This window comes from Leptinotarsa decemlineata, unplaced genomic scaffold (genome assembly GCF_025532065.1).
Source record: "Leptinotarsa decemlineata unplaced genomic scaffold, Ldec_3_MD MMD2_tig00026282_RagTag_RagTag, whole genome shotgun sequence".
NCBI lineage: Eukaryota > Metazoa > Arthropoda > Insecta > Coleoptera > Chrysomelidae > Leptinotarsa > Leptinotarsa decemlineata.
The window spans coordinates 12,224,534-12,242,163 of NW_027412668.1; the positions used below are offsets into that span (position 1 = coordinate 12,224,534).

The window sequence follows — 17,630 nt, forward strand, 5'->3', positions numbered from 1 at the left end:
CCTAAATATCCAAGGAAGTAGATAAAAGTAGTTCTTGTTTTCATTATAATGTTTTTTTCGTGATGTGCCATAAAAAACCGCTTCCGCTTAGATATCAGTAATTGAACATGAAATAGAGATAATAAGAGTTTCGGAAGAGTTATCTGTGTCAATTTTCATTATATAGCCTAGGAAATTTGATTCTGATATTGTTAATCTTTTCATTTACTGAAGTTCATTAATATAATCATTTGTGGAAGAGCTCCTTGTGAGAATTTCCGGTACCGTCTATTTCTTAAACAGTGTGATGACAGTGTTGGTGACAGATATCTTATACTTTCCTCAGTATGAAAACCGAACTCGACGATGACACATTTTTATTTTCTTCTTTTTTAATTTTTCCATTTTTCCGAAACGATCTTAGGTGCCAGCTATTTCATTGGCTTACGAAGAAGCTGAATCTGATATCATGAAGAGACCTCCCAGAGATCCTCAAAACGACGAACTTGTCAATTATAGGTGCCTTTTTAATTTTTTATTTGTACTAATTCTGGTATACAGTACTAATCTCGTATTATCAGCTCAACATATTTATCCATTTGTATATATGATTTACCATTTTTGCTTCCTCTCTTTTCTTCGACCCAGTGTCAATTGAATATATTTTGTAATGCTGTGGTGCTGGGTTAGAGAAGAAAAGAAACGAAGAACTATTCAGATTTGAATTAACAGGACCTGTGATATTCCTTATCCAGCTATTGATTAAAGAGGTACTAAGGTTACAACATTCTGATGCCTGAAGGTTTTTAACACAAAAGTGCATGGGGAAACGATATTACTAAAAATTTAACACTTACATCCAAGTTTTATCCATTTTTTATAGACAACATTTGTATAAACAGACTGACACAAAAATACACTCTCCCTTCCGTGTCGCGTAGATGGCTGCTTAGCACTTAGCCTTGTTCAGACCTTAGTCTTAGAGAGTTACTTTTATGTTCACATCAACAAGAATGAACTTTCTCCATTGAGCTTTAAATACAGTTGATGTGCAAGTTTCAGTAGTCAATGTTCTCATTTACATATATTTTTTCTTTGGTGTTGGTTGAGGAACTGGATAGTTTTCGCTTTTTAGAAAGTCTTTGAAACAAATTTTTGTTGACATAAGCAGCTTTCCTTGTAAGGCTGTTAGGCTCCAAATTTTCAAGCTGCTACTCTAAAATATTATGTTGAAGATTTGCACAAAGAAATGAAAAGGGAGTGTGACAATGGTCAAAACCAAAGTTGAAAATGATATTGATAATTGATATTAGATGTTAGAAATAAATCTGATGGATCGTTTTTTCCAGTGTCTTTGCTAAGGTTATCTGGATATTTCTCATTATAGTTTCAATGACCAGCAGAATTTTGATCCTATTCTGTTCACAGTAGGAATGAATATAACTTATGAAGCTGATGTGAACGACTTACAATATAGCAAAATATGATAGCAGAAAAGCAACTATCGGTATGTAAAATTAGTGAGTGCTAGATTTAGTATTTTCAGTGGGATGTTTTCTATTATCATCAGGCATTATAGTGGTCTCTTCTAATTTTCAAAGTGGCCCTAGAGTCAAACCAAAACTACGGCAAAACGAAAAATAAGTTAATCGGTTTACTAATGTGTTTCAACCTGCCATGAATCACCAATGCATTGTTGCTCGAAGAACACTCGTGAGTATGAGTAAACACAGACATATGCCCTTCACCTTCACATCAAACCTTGCTCATAGAAGATAATGAAAACATATCCCATGGTAAAGAGAGATGCCCATTTGCCCACGCTTACTTCCACTGAATATTCTTCTTTAAGGACAGTGCTGTCCAACAATGCATTCGTGGTTTATCGTGGTATCACTGAATTGACCTATGTCGGTTCGAAACGACACTGTCTGGAGTTGCAGTGAAAACTTTCGCAACTTCTGCATATGCAGAAAGCGATTTCTCATTAAGCGATCTAAGTCGACTGCAACTGACCGCTGAGGAGAGCATCCCACATGTGGCGTCATTGTGATGTCCATGTTCACATATTTTGTGCTGATAAATTTGTTCAAGAGTATTGGTTTCACCTCATATAGTCAATATTGGATTGTTTAAGTTTTTTCCGTTTCTATGAATCTCCTTTAAGCTGTATCAGTGCACTTTTGCCATCGTTACACAAGTTGACGAAGGCCGTTTTCGCCTGGTTCTGATTGGCGAAAGTTTTACCAGTGAGAACGTTATCGAGGTGCTTTCAAAAAATGGTAGTCGGTTGGTGAGAGGTCTGGGGGGAATGGTGAGTGAGGCAGAACACCGAAATTCAATTCGTTTAAAGGAAGGTGATTTGTAAAACATGCGGACGGGTGTTGTTGTGGAGCAGGATAGGACCTCTTTTGTTGACCAGTACCGGCTGCTGCCTCACAATGGGACTCTGTTGTGATAGTTTGGCCAGCTTGCAGAAAGTTGTAGTGAATCACACCAGCCGCTGCCCATCGTACAGTAACCATAGTATTTTTGGTGGGGTTTCCCATTTGCAAAGTACATGATTGGTTCAACGGTGCCCTGAACGTCTTCTATTGTCATAGAGGATCCAATTCTCACCACACGTGACGATCTGATCCGGTTGGTTGAGCAAAAGCAGAAGAGAACAGACCTCGTGACGTCGATTGTTCAAATCGTGGAGCTCCCACTTTTAGAGCTTTTTGACCTTTCTAATACGTTTCAAACCATCGAAAACCGCATGGGTGCTGACGCCAAGTTCTTCTACCCACTCACCATGGATGGGTCAGTCTCCAGCGGGGTCCTCAAATCCTCCTTCTGGATTACTGTAAGTCGACTACTTCGAGGCTCATTTTTGAGTCAAAAATCTCCGGAATGAACTGTCGCAAACAAATCAAACAGTGTTTTCATTAACACTATCATTGCCAAATGCCTAGTTGATTTTACGGGATGTTTAGGCAGCGCATTGGTTTCATTATGAATTCGTAGCAACATCAATGTATAGAGTACAAAATTCTCTATCGATCAGTATATACCACAACACAGCATCTGTATCTGTAGAGTAGAGAGGATGAGTGTAGGCCCACAAAACTTAGGTCACATGTGACCCATTATACATCCTCCCGAGGAATTGTCCTCCTAGGTCATCGTCCATCCTGTCACTAGGACACATCTCCTTTATTTCGGCAGGTGTAGACCAAGACTCGCCGAACACATACTCTCTTCTTGACGATCACTCCGGACACTCGCATAAGACATTTTCATAATATCAATTTTTGTCAGAAATTCCTTTCCTGGTTCTTTTGTGGCGATTGGGATACCAACCAGTTCTGTTTGAACCACGCTGGTATTTTTCCCATTCCCCACTTTATTCTTAGACTTAGTGATCTGGAGTAAACCCCACATCCCGAGCCTTCTTTTGTTTTTGAGCCGTCTATATATATGCCTATTGCATTTGTAGCATCTGACTCTGTGTTCTGTTTTGTTTGTGTTTTGTAGGGTTTATTAAACACAAATCTGGATTCAATTGTACTACTGGCATCCTGTAGCAGAGGTTGCGCAGTAAGCGCTTCTCGCGATAGGCTAAGCCTCAATTGACCCATTCCTACTTCGAGGTTTACACCACCCGTGCGCAATTGTAACATGGCCATTAACGCAACCTCCTTAACGTATTGGTCCAAACGGGTCAAACCAAGGGTCATGGCTCCTGTGATATTTAAACAAGCCAGTCGCTGTATTTGATATAATTTTTGGATGGCCGTTGCTTCTATTGCAGTGTAGATCCACGTGACCACACGCGGTGAAAGATCCCATGTGCGTCCCAGTGTTTTCCGAAATTACTCACCTCTTCAGAGAAGTTTAGTTTGCTTTTGAAGATTTCGGGAGGTTTTAAGCCCGTTAAGCTTCTTTTCCTGGTGAAAAGCACAATCTCAGTCTTCTTGGGATTGTTCGACACTGAGTGTTCCTTACTACACCATGTGTCTATCAATTTGAGCCTATCCTGCGCTCTATCGCACAGTGTGTTCACAAATTTGCCGGTCTGCGAAATAACTATGTCATCTGCATATGCAATTGTGTAGAATCCATTATTGTTGAGTAGATTAATCAGGCAAAATAGAATATATATTCATTGGGATGCGGAGCTACAAAAACACATTACATTAAAACAACCCTGTATTTCTTCTTTGTACACTCAAACTTTTATTCTTTGACGGATAATCATGAAGAGCTAAAAATGGATTACAAAATTTTCAAAAAACAATGTTTTCAAAATTACTTGATTACAAGGCATTCTTTATGCAGTATATCGTACGTTTTATAGATGAACTACCGAAGTAGTTCAATATTTTCATATTTAAATTCCGTGAAAGTAAACTTATTGTTATTTAATTCAATCGAGTTAAAAATTGACACAGAGATGACGCACATTGTTTAATTTGGTGTGTTTCGAGCAAATATGTTCATTTTCAGATGTTGGATCATTCGGATATATAGTTCTTTCAAAGGTAGTTTCAAAATGAGTTGTTTTTCTAACCAATTATCATCCATCTCAACAGTTTGAAAGCGACCGAGTTTTTGTACAAACTGGTTGCTTTTTCCAAAAAATGTAATGATTTTCACTGGACAGTTTACAAAACCGCAACACGTGTTTGGCTATAGCAATAGCTTCGTCAAGTCATTCAAGTGTTAATCGAATGTGCAGTATAAAATGAAGTTTAATAATGTACGTACCCTTATGTTGGATTTAGAGTTTGTGAAAAGGCAAATTGGTTTGTTTTAAGTGAGGTTTAAATATAAAAAAATCCAAATAGTGGTTTCGTGAAATTTTCGGCGAAATAAAATTCATTAGTTCGAAAATATAGAAATATAAATTAACGTAATAAAATACTTTTGTAACTTTATACGCCGGAATCAACAAAAGTATCGACTTGGGCCAGAGGGACTCCCCTTAGCAAAAACATTGAAAACCGAAACGAATCAATGTGGAGAACTATTTCAATGAGTGTTCTATAAATTTTTTTATATATAAATAATAAGTCTGTACCAACATCAAAGAAAAAATAATCACACATCATTGAATTCGTAACGAGGCACATCGAACACTAGACTAGGCAAAATCAAGGAGCAGTGCTAGCATGTAAGTGTTCACCCTTCCCCTATCATGGTCGACCTGTTTTGTGTGTTTTTTTCTTTTTGATTTTTGACATGTGTTTGTTTGGCCGAGTTCAGGTGCCTGCCATTTCGCTTGCATACGAGGAGGCAGAATCAGATATAATGAAGCGAAGACCTAGAAACCCTTTCAGTGATAAACTCGTCAACGAGAGGTAATAGAATGTCTTCGTGCTACTTCTTCTTTTTTCTGGGTTCGAGTCGTTCGGCTCGTTCCTTATATACTGCGTTGAAAAAAGCAAGACTCGGCTGTTTCTTTTCTTTTTGTGTTTTTCGTGTCTCTCTTCATATTGCGAAACTTCTGCTTTCCCTTCATCCCGTTCACGTTGCACTGTAGCACCGGAGCGCTCTCTTTCGGATCGATGTTGAATTGATATCTTCTGATGACGCAATGTTTGTCACTTGAGACTGCAAAGAAATCGTGAAACATGTCAACTTTAGTTTTCAGGAAGACCCACTTTTACGTAAGGTTCAAGATGCATAGAAACCCCTGGTGTTTGCACCGCTTCGCTTTTGTTTCGTCAAAAGCTCTCGATGCGATAAATGAGATTGGCTTAATTTTGTTTCGATTGTGTTATGTTCTAATTGGCGTGAAAATCTTCTATCTGAAAATAGTTTGGTGGCAACTGAAATAAATGTGTCTGAGCTAAGAGAACAAGTCAAGTCTAAATTCCCTGCAATGTTTAGCCAAGATGAAAGTTCCTGCATAAAAGAATATAGTTTTAGCTTAGAATTGAGATGGTATGACTCATTTTTCATAAGCCATACTCTTTGCCATATGCCTTGAGAGAGTCGGTAGAAAAGAAAATTAAGTCCTTGATGGAGTCAAATATTTTAATTTCAGTGATTCAAAGCAATTGGGCAAGCCCTATTGTGGTTGTCGCAAAAAAAAACGGAGATATCCGCATTTGTGTAGATTTTAACGTTAGCTTAAACAAGATCTTGAAGCCAGACTATTATCCACTACCAAATATCAGTGATATATTGTCATGCATGTCAGGTGGTAAAATTTTTTGTGTTCTGGATTTATCCGGAGCTCATCAGCAGTTAGTGGTTGATCAGCAGTGTCAAGAGTATTTAACCATCAATACTTATATTGGCTTATACAAATTCACTAGGTTAACATGACATATTGGTCAAAGGTGATAGTTTAGAATCATGTCAGAAAAATTTGTATGTAGTCCTTGAGAGGTTGGCAAAGTTAACCTTTTCAAGTGTAAACTTTTTGAGTCAGAAGTGGATTATCTTGGGCATAGAGTGGATAAGGATGGATTGCATCTATCACAACAGAAAGTTGAAGCTATTGTAAACGCCCCAGAACCCACTAGATTGGCTTCCGGGTTTTCCCGTAACGGTACTTTGGATCTCTTTATTTTATGAAGAATCAAGAATTCCGCAGATCGAGTGTTTTTGTCAAAATATTCTACGCAGGGTGTGGTGCAAGTGATTACACCATGGTATTTCTATGCATCTTCGTAAAATTCAACCTCTTGTCGACCACCTCCTCCCCATTACAATCCACTTGTCTCAAATTACGAATTTGAATAATAGTCGTGTGGTACCTCATTTCAAAGGTGTGTCAATTCTGTATTCCTGAATTATTGTGTAATTAGCAACTGTCATGGATGTACTCCCAATTCAACATCAGATCCCAAGGATGCTTATCGACACATTTTCCATTTTACTGTGAAAATATCCCTAAACAACCGTTATAAAAATCGGTTGAAGAACTGTCAGAATGTACGTGGTTTGCGCTTGTGCCGATGGTAAGTACTTGCTCCCAACACTTTTGGGAGCCCTGATTTCGAACTTTTCTTTCGTATCATTCATAACAGAGGTAATTTGGCTATTTCACTTCTACAAATTGTGAGACACCACCAAATAGTACTTCTGAGAGAAACTTTTTCGCGAATTTTCTGGAATTGCACGAATCGTAATGTGAATCTTGTGTTTCATTGATTTCATCCTTTTATTAAAACACTTTTAAAGTGTTCTGGTATGGAAATTTTCCATACACTTTTAAAGTGTTCTGGTATGGAAAATTACTATACCAGTGTTCTGGTATGGAAATTTTCCATACCAGAATGGGAATGCTGCCTCTTGACGCTGACAAAATTAACAGTATCAATAAAGCTTTTATTTATATCTGGGCGAACCATCACATTTGATAATGAAGTCAGATGACTGTCTTTAATGAATTTTCAGTTTTGGTTATCTAGTTATTTAATTTCCATTCATTGGATAATGACTACTCTAACTGATATTGAATTACATTGTATTTGAACTTATCAAAAAATAAATAATAATTGCACAAAGAAACTTTCCCTCAGTTATCTCAAAGGGGCGATTTTGTTCCATCCCTTTCATAAAAGAGCTTCTCCACTTACAAGCGATTTTGGTTAAATTGGTGACACGTGTGAATCGTTGTATTCGCGCCACGTGCCATTATACGGGTGACTGCAGTATGCTGTATAATACCCTCTGTAAGTAGTCTCACTGTGATTTAAAAGTGCATATAGATTATAACAACAAGTAGCCACATTTTCTGCTGTAAAATTGTCCATATCTAATCCTTCTAGAGTAAATTCGATGACAACATTCAATATGCCTCTAAATTTCTAAGTTTCTTCTCTTGTAAACGAATCCAAGCATTGCCACAAACTCAATTGGTCGGTTCTTTGTGTTATGGAGAAAGACAAATCCCAAAAGGATCAAAGCTTACTGATGAGTGTCCACAGTGTGTGCATTTTCACGTGGATTTCAATTGACCAACGAAATTAGCATCCTCAAATATGTGAGCCATAACTCTTGTGCATTTCCGCTGTCGCTGTCGCTCAAGTTTAGGTTTCTCATTAATTGCATTAACGTCTTCATATAAACCTTCTAAAAGATAACGAAGAATCTTCTGGGCGTCTTGATGGGAATTACCCATGAATCGAGGAGCAAAACTTTGAATCTGATTTTTTAAGGAGGCTGTATTTACTACTCTATCAAATGAATCTTCTGGCCACAACTCCTTGATGACTTCTGCAAAAGCTTTGATTAAAGCACCCTCCATACTAGAAATACTAGTATTGATATCTTTCATGAATTCATCCTTTTTCAAATATTCCAATAACCATCTCGTGTTTGATAAACATTGGATTACACTGTTCATGAAACAGGTGTTACCAATATTTTTCAACCCATTCAATCCAAAGGTTTTGACTGAAGAATTTATTACTGGACAATTCGAAATATCTTTGAGACCGATTTCAGAATTTTGCTGAGAGAAAATATTTTTTCCATTTGCTTTTGTTTTAATTCCATAAAGCGGTTTGTTATTACCTCTCTTTTCTTTATAAAGTGGGTTTTCAGGAAACATGTAAATTTCATCAAGTTTTTTAGAATCATGAAGAGTACCAAAAAACGAAGCCGCATTTCCTCTTTGGATGGCTATACTGATTTTTTGAATGAGAAAATATGTGGCTCTTGATTCGTGGGTTTCATTGGTTACCTCTTTTCCAATTTCATTGATGAAAGATAAGGCTCCAGAGCAAAAACACCAAAAGTTTCAACAGCTATTGGGTTTCTACCTACCATTTCACATTTTTCGATTTCTATACTCTCGAAAGTATCTAAAAACCTGTTGTCAGTAGCGGTTGCAATAATTTCAAGTGTTTCTAATTGATTCTATGGTTGTTCTATCTTTGTATAGAGTTAATTTTTGAAATTTATTGCTTTCTCCCTTCCTTTGGAAGATTCCCACATTTTTTGTATCAAGATGAAAAAGTAGACAGCCAAAAACTTTCTTTCACAGTAAATCCAAGACCTTTCCTTTTCCGTCGTTTTGTCTTTCGGATTAACCAACACTTGTTGAAGTGTACTATTTTTTTCAATCTAGACCAACATATTGGTGTATTTTGTTTGATATGGAAGGACTATACATTTTGCATCAACACAGTGGAGGCTCAGGAGTAGGCAGATTGAGACTCCGGTGTCGAGTCACAAAACCCTCAAAGTGTGTTACTATCTGAGGAGTAGGCAGGTTAGCCAACTGAAAAACAGGTAGACTTTGTCAGATATAGGAAGAGATTTGCGAATTTTCATGATCGTTTCGTTTCCTGGCAGAGTACGCGTTAGAGCGAAAGAGGATGGAAACTAGCCGAAGTATCACCTGAGCGAAACCAATATGGTCGGGACCATATTTAAATTTGGAAAGCTCCTCCTACATTTGACAAGCTGATATATTATGAATATATAGTTCTGAAATGGTAAATTCCTATCTTCGGACTTTTCTTTGGAGTCCGGTATCTTCTATTACCTAAGATCAGATTTCATTGGCCATTTTCTTCTAACAGTGCCTTTACGGATGACATTTCTCTAGTATCGTGTGGATCTGTTCGAACCAACGTATTCTTTATAGTCGGACTTTGTGTAATGCTAGTGAAGATTCATGAGGTCTGTGTTATTATTTTTCATTCTACGAGTTTCTGGCACATCTCCAAATATCCTTCTAGATATTTTTCAGCCTATATCTCAAGTTTTTGTTTTTGTTTTCAATTGCTGCTGTATACTTGACTTATTTTTCTTCATTCATTTCTCTATAATTTCATCGTTTTTTTCCTTTTTCCGTTACAGTTAGTATTCAAATACATAGTCTTTGCGAATCTCATTATTTACATTGATTTTTCTCACATATCTTGGTCTATTTGACCTTAACTTCTATCTTTATTAATTGTCACTCCCTAATGTTTTGCAGTGACTTCTAATTTTCTAAATATCCTCTCTAATTTCTAGCCTTGTTAAACATTAAATACGTCTATTATTTTTCTGACTATGACATAGTCTTTTTCATATAGGAAAAGAGGTGTAAAAATTATGTTCCTGAACTGAATTTTCTAAGCATTTTTCTGATTGTTTTGGTCAATATTTTTGAAGGGCAACACTGTAATGCCATGTTTCGCATAAACAATCTATTTTACTGAATTTATTAATACAACAAAGTTCAGATTTAAAAATTTTCTGGAATATAATTCTGTCGTCGAACTAAGTTGAAGAAATACTAAATGTCGGAAAAGATACAATTTACATAATTTAGAGTACTGGATATTTCCACTGGATTCTGAACGAAAAAATAAGAGTCCTTTGTTATGAAAAATATTTTTGTTTCAGTTCAGGCATTCTATTAATTGAAAATATTCCTAGAGAACGACAATATCAAAGCTGTAATATTATATTGTTCGGGAAAATACCCAAGTTACCTCTAATTTCGGTCGTGCACCTCATATCTCAATCATTTTGCACCAAATGCTTTTAAAACTCGCGCCCCTCTTTTTCTGAAACGCTCTTCATCCCCGCCACTCCCTCTACACACTATTCAAAAACAATCTGAATACCGAAAAACGTCAAAACTTGTGCATGAAATTTTCTACTACTAACTGTGTATGTTGCGCCGCCGTCTTCCTGTATAGGTGCCTGCTATTTCTCTGGCTTACGAAGCCCCGGAGTCGGACATTATGAAAAGACAACCTCGCGATCCCTATACGGACAACCTGGTTAATCGTAGGTGGGTCACTGCCAAATTCACTAAACAATTCTACGAGGTTGTTGCAACCAACTGAAAACAAAGGAAGACAACATCATTCGAATCGGAGAAAATTACACGAAAAGAGGAGGCTGACTTCGGATCCTCGCGGAACCTCTCGGTTCAAGATCTGGCCCATGATTTGACAAATTCCGAAGTATACGTTCGGGTTTGGAATTGTTGTCTATCTTTGTTCTAGCGAAAACACTAGACAACCTTTTTGATATTATTGAAAGATTGGGTCACTAAAGTGGTGTCTTGTGACGGCTTGGCACTACACAACAACTACCTCGGCACTTGCAGTACTACCGCGTACCACCCACTCACTTTGTGTTGACCACGAGCACAATTTTTTTCTGTTTGGTTGTTGTGAAATTTATCTATTGGAAAGTAGTATGTTTATTTTTTGTAATCGTTTATTTTTTCGTAATTTTTTATTTTTAATTTCAACTGATTTCAAAATCTTTCAAACTTGTCATTTATTAGGGCTCTTTTTGTAACAGTACTGCAGATGGCATTTAAACAAGGTGATTCAGAATATGATCTCTTCAAAAAATGTTATCCTGAAATGATAAAAAATGCATTATTTGAAGAAATATGTAACAAGATCATAGAAGGTTTAGTTTACTTTCGAAAATTGTCCGGTTTTTCTCAATGAGTTATGGGACAGGTTTTCAATTTGAAATTACGTTATGACTTTCACTTGGATAGGGGTGAGACAAATATATAGAGTAGATGATATATAGAGTATATGATAGAGTATATGACATTAACATACAGAGTGGTCCAACGAAAATTATGCACCTTGCTTTTCTCCTTTTTTTGTAACTTAACGCAAAAATGCTCGGACAGGTCAATTTTGCTTTTGAGGGGGACACATTTAAGATGTATTTTTCTACCTGTGCCTTCAACCCCCTAGCGAGGGTGAGTAACAACCCTAAAATTTTAAATGGAAAGTGGGGTCGAGTGATATATCATTTGAAAGGGCACAAAATTCTCTTTCCAATGATACCTAATTTGTTGTATTCCACCCAAACATGTAGGTATTATGAAGAAAAACAACTACAACCCAGTACTTTGAAATGTGTAATTGACTTAGTAGAATCCTACTTCAGCAAGTGCTGAAAATGTGACCCATTTGCTTCCATACAATAATACAGATTTTGTTCAAATCTATTCCTAACATTCTGTAGCATATCAGGTGTTATACTTCTGCACTCTGCTGTAATTCGTTGGCGAAGATATTCTATGGACTCGGACTGCGTAGCAAAACATTTATTTTTCAAGTGTCCCCAAAGGAAAAAGTCTAAAGGTGATAAATCAGGTGACCTGGCAGGTCATTCGATGGGGCCTCTCCTTCCAATCCACCGTCCAGGAAACCGGTCATCTAAAAACTCTCTTACCGGAGCAACATAGTGATGAGGTGCTCCATCTTGCTGGAAATGAAGCCGATCATCATTATGATTTTGGTCATTTTCAATTATTTCTGTTATGAGAGGATCAGTTGTATCTTCAAGCATGTTCAGGTAGACCTCACCAGTTAAATTCCCAGGAATGAAAAGTGGCCCTACGATATGACTACCTAATATGCCACACCAGACATTGATTTTTTGAGGGTACTGGGTATGGACCTCTCGGAATAAGTGTGGGTTACTGTCATCCCAGTAACGGCAATTATGCCTATTCACAGCTCCATTCAAAAAAATGTACTCTCATCGGAAAAGCACGTGTTGAATGATAGGTGCGGATCATCAATTAGTAGCTGGCTCAGTTGTTCACAAAATTGCAGCCTTCTATCAGGATCATCTTCATTGAGTTCCTGTACTAATTTAATTTTGTACGGATGAAATTTATAGGCTTTTAATATCCGTATTATGGACGAACGGGAGACACCTGAGGCTGCAGCAAGCTGACGGGTACTTTGAGTATGATCTAATTCAACATGTCCCAAAACAGCGACTTCCACTGCTTCATTTCTGATCGGTTTCCGTGGCTGGTTTTCACATTACAGACAGATCCGGTATCGACAAACTTTTGGACTAACTTGGCAACGTACGAATCATTCACATTTTTCCCTGGGTGACTGTTATTAAAGAGGCGAGCAGTAAGTCTAGCACAACTATTATGTTAATAATAAAGTTTAACAATTTCAACTCGTTCAGGAATGGAATAAACCATTTTTACAGTAAAGTTGAAATAATTTCAAAAGCAACCGAACTGAATCAATGAACGTTTGCCTAAATTCTTTTTGTACACTTATCTGCTGTTGTTATTTGAACCAAAAAACGCACGAGATAAATTGAGGAATGTAGTAGTGATAAAAATGCCGTTTTTTCCGCATTTTCATTAACACCAAAAATATCGAGTAAATGTTCTTGCTTTTTTTATAACTATTCAAGTAAATACAACAAATTAGGTATCATTGTAAAGAGAATTTTGTGCTCTTCCAAATGATATATCACTCGACCCCACTTTCCATTTAAAATTTTAGGATTGTTACTCACCTTCGCTAGGGGGTTGAAGGCAGAGGTAGAAAAATACATCTAAAATGTGTCCCCCTCAAAAGCAAAATTGACCTGTCTGAACATTTTTGCGTTAAGTTACAAAAAAAGGAGAAAAGCAAGGTGCATACTTTTCGTTGGACCACTCGATATAGGTAGAACATCCTAAAAAGTACTCATGGCGAGATATTGTTTATAAAACATCCAAAACACTTCAAACATTTATAATGTTGTAGATGTCGAAGAAATATTAATTTTCCAAATGAGAACTAATAAATGAAAATTGACAAAAGGGCTGTAAAAGAAAAAAAAATAATGGAAAAAAATAATAGCCTCATGATGAAAAAAAAAAGAGATTTAAACTGTTGGGTTATTGAATATACATTTGGACAAATGGAAGCATCCTCATAAAACAATATTAAAGGAAATATTTTTCAAACTTTCTTACTCATAGCGCCGGACAATCATGATAGGAAACCTGCTGAATCCAGGAAAGTGGTCAGAATTTTCAACGTTTTGAAATTGAATTTGTACATGATATATTATTTAAGTTTAAAGGGCGATATTATTATTTTAAATTGAAATTCCTACAATGTTGAACTGGTATATCTACAGTTTCATAATAATTTGGAGCGTGGTATGTTTTTAAATAAAATGAAGCTGTAAAACGTATCAATACCTACACTGGACAGGAAGTAATACAAAACGCGCCAACTGAATCTCATTATTGATATTGAATAGAAAGTTGAGTTAGTTACACAATTGTACTGCAAGATATTTATTAGTGCAAGAAGTTAAATTTTGAGATGGATTCAGCATTTTTAGAAAAAAATGCAACGTTACTGTCTGAATTTAACGTTTAACTCGTATTTTATGTATATGCAAGAAAAACTTCTGAAGAACAATCAATACCGTCATAATGCGAATAACAAAAAACAACAAAATTTTCAACTGTACATCAATAAAAATTTAATTGGGGGTTATTTCTTTGTCATCTTAATTTTATTCTAGTGGATATTGTGTTCTATTTTTATATTGTTTGTATGCGTGGGTTTGAATAAGAAAGTACCTAGATTATACACGTAATTACGTCAGTATTTCATTCAGTATTTGAGTATTGTTTGTATCAAGTTTTCAAAACTAGAATTTTCTCTACTACGGTAAAGATTTGTTAAGAACTCAATGGTATATTATCAGACTTATGAGTATTTGTTGAGGTTTCAAGTTTTTAGACAACAAAAAGTGAAAGTTAGAAAAAAAAACCATTGGTAACTTTTGAAGTTGTCGGTTTCTGAATCACTTTGAATGTTTTTCTTTGTTTTAACGTGTGAAAGTTGAATTACGTAAAGTTTGATTCCAATATATGTCATATTCTACGTTACTCTTCACACTGTCCAACATAAACAGAAAGAGTTCAGTCAGTTAGAGTACGAATAACTTCAAGAAATTTGGCATTGATTTTATGCTAGAAGAATACAAACATATAGGTTTCATCGAAATTTAACTGTTTCATTTGATTTTATATTTTTCTTCAGTATCTTTGGTAGTTAGATCAAACTTACTAACACTGATAACTTTTCTGCCGAGGTATAGTTTGTGTTGCGTCTAGGACGAGTAGTTCGTTTTAGACAGATATTTTATAATTTTTTTAATTTCTCGTATTAACACAGTGTATGCCTTCAAGTTAGACTTAGATCACTCCTAGAGATAAATTTAGTTATAGTAATATTGTGTAGAGGTTTTCTTTGGCATGAAGTGATATTCCTGAAAAAAATCGTCCTTTCCTTGGTATGCTTCTTTGGTTTGACCAACTAGATAGAACGCTTATTAGAATAGATTCTCCAATTTAGCCGATTAGATTTCTAGAGTGACTTTTCGTCCACAATATTTCTATTTTAAATGAACAACTAAATGCTTGCTTGCAAAGTCTATTCATATATTATTGTTCCCGCTAATTTGATGTACTATTACCTCATCATCTTTTTTCTCTCATATAACAATTTTTTTACTGTCCTTGCTGACCCCTTCAGCTAATGCATCTGAACTAAACAATATTTAATAATCTCTAAATAAGATAGTATGTCCCGAAATCAGTGATATCACAAGTACAAACCCCAACAGAGAAAGTAACAATTTGTTGTGGATACTTGTGAATTGTGTATATCATTTATTTTGGGCGTTAAATCTTTCAAATTATCTACTAATACCACGTAAGTAAATACTAAATTTTATATATTTTATAACTAATCAAGGAACCATACAACCATCCCCGCTATATGATCCTCATAATCCTGACTGAGCAGAAGTACCGCTGACCACTATGTCGTTTCTCAAGAATTATTCATATTTTCATTAATGATGTTTTTTGTAAGACGACATATTGATTCGGAGAACGCATGATAAGTGTAAATACTATAACTGTTCCCTAAAATGATAACAGCATGTTCGTGGATGTGTTTGGTCGTAAGTATAAACAATTTTCAAGCAAATTTTCATTCAATGTACCTATCAATCAATTAATGATGAATCATCTTAAGTAACTTGGGAATGTCACATTACATATACGGTAAACATCATATTTTTCTGTTACAAAAATCATCTTCAATTTATCTCGTCTCTTCTTATCTGTCATCTACTCTGTGGCACATCAAATATAAATTCCGAGAGAAAATTTTCAACTGAGTCAATAGAGTCACAATTAATTTATACCGACAGAAAATATATTTTAATGGTAATTACAGCTGTTTGACATATTATCAATTCCATCAATTGAACAAGTGGTCAGAATGTGGTTCGACTGTTTCTGACATTCCTTTAAAATCTTACAGATCACTGGTTGGAATAGTTTAACTACGTATTTCAAATGTTCCAATAAAACTAAAATAAGAACTGAAATTAATGACGGGCAGGAAAAGATTAACTTTATATTGTGTATCAGAATACTCAGGAGTCAAAGATAACGAAGAAGCTGGTGAGTATGTCATACATGGATCATCAAAATTCCAGATCAGGAAACGGGTCAACGAGAAAGAAAGAATATTAGCAAAATGTACTTGATAACTGTGATGACTTAACTGGAAAACCTATATAAAGGCGTGGCCTTTGAAAGGACACTGTCCATTTAGAGGACAGCTAAACAAATAGGGTTTTAGAGGTCGTCACTGTCATCACATCATGTCTTATGCACTATCAAATCATAGGAGGCTAGACAATCCAATCCGAAGGACCAACCTATTTAAACTAAAGTGAATGTTAAAGATCAGAGAAAAAAAACGCAAAGAGGACCCCAAGTCATTCGCTCATACGGAGATCAAAAAACTAATCATATCATACTAAGATGCTGCTTTCAAAATGGGATCAATACTATGCGAAATGAGGAAAAAAAGAAAACAGCCCCACTTCGAATAAGAATAGTCGTTTCTAACCTATGCAGGTCCAGCAATTCGTTAACTTAGTTGTAAAAAAAAATTACTGCTATTATTCAACTCTTCATACCATTCCCAGACTATTCACAATTCAGTTGTGATCATGGTAGTACTTTTGATGTGCCACACGAAGTATGTTGCTTTCACGATTATAAAGATATAGTCCGTGAAATCATGCTGTCAAAAATTCTTCTTTTCGAACAGAATATTATTGTCACAATTTCATGTAAACATAATGCATTTCCAAGTTACTTACGTTGGCTCCCCTTGTGGATTAATTCAATAATCCTATAACAGTTCAACAATAGAATAATAACTTAGACTAGGATAAGTAATATTTGCTTCAAAGTTGTTTTTGTTGTATGTTATAAGTGAAACAAGACCATCAGCTAAGTTTGCTTTCCCATCTAGGTTGATTTCAATGGCTTACGGACAGATTGGTATGATACAAGCCGCAGCAGGTTTCTTCGTCTATTTCGTCATTATGGCTGAGAATGGGTTCCTACCTATGCAATTGTTTGGTATCCGAAAGCAGTGGGATTCGAAAGCAGTTAACGATCTAACAGATTCTTATGGCCAAGAATGGGTAAGACCCTAGATTTGTTTACATTTCTGTTATGCATGTGGTTTTTTTTTTTTAATTGTTTATGTTTCAATCAGATTTAGATTTAAATTTTGATAAGGTTGCCTACAAAGGGACCAATAGATCATTAAAAAACCGTTTTTCCATTATATCAGAACCTTTTCCCATCCTTCAACAATGCTCCCAGTTTTTCTAATGTAAACTATCTCATCACGTTATTTGTGATGATCTTATCTACCGAAAACCTACTAATGGTGATAATCGGCCCTTTTGTGGATAAGTCACCTGGGCTAAAACTTTATCACTGAAAAATTAACGAATCATTCAAATTCCAAGAAAAGTTTATACCACAGCATAGACGATTCGAGAAATGTGTTAAATTTCAAAGG

At 35.8% G+C, this 17,630-nt stretch overlaps 1 protein-coding gene across 8 annotated transcripts in view; it reads left to right on the forward strand.

The window, feature by feature from the left end:
* Positions 1 to 17,630, forward strand: part of Atpalpha (sodium/potassium-transporting ATPase subunit alpha) — a 157,403-nt gene that overhangs the window by 135,266 nt on the left and 4,507 nt on the right. For 5 of the 8 annotated variants that reach the window (XM_023161024.2, XM_023161027.2, XM_023161030.2 and 2 more), the window contains 2 exons: positions 404 to 498; positions 17,070 to 17,244. In XM_023161024.2, coding sequence (XP_023016792.1) covers positions 404 to 498; positions 17,070 to 17,244 — 270 coding nt within the window. Of the gene's footprint in view, positions 1 to 403; positions 499 to 5,226; positions 5,322 to 10,619; positions 10,715 to 17,069; positions 17,245 to 17,630 lie in introns of all 8 variants that reach the window. The other 3 variants (XM_023161025.2, XM_074179826.1, XM_023161026.2) reach the window with 3 other exon arrangements.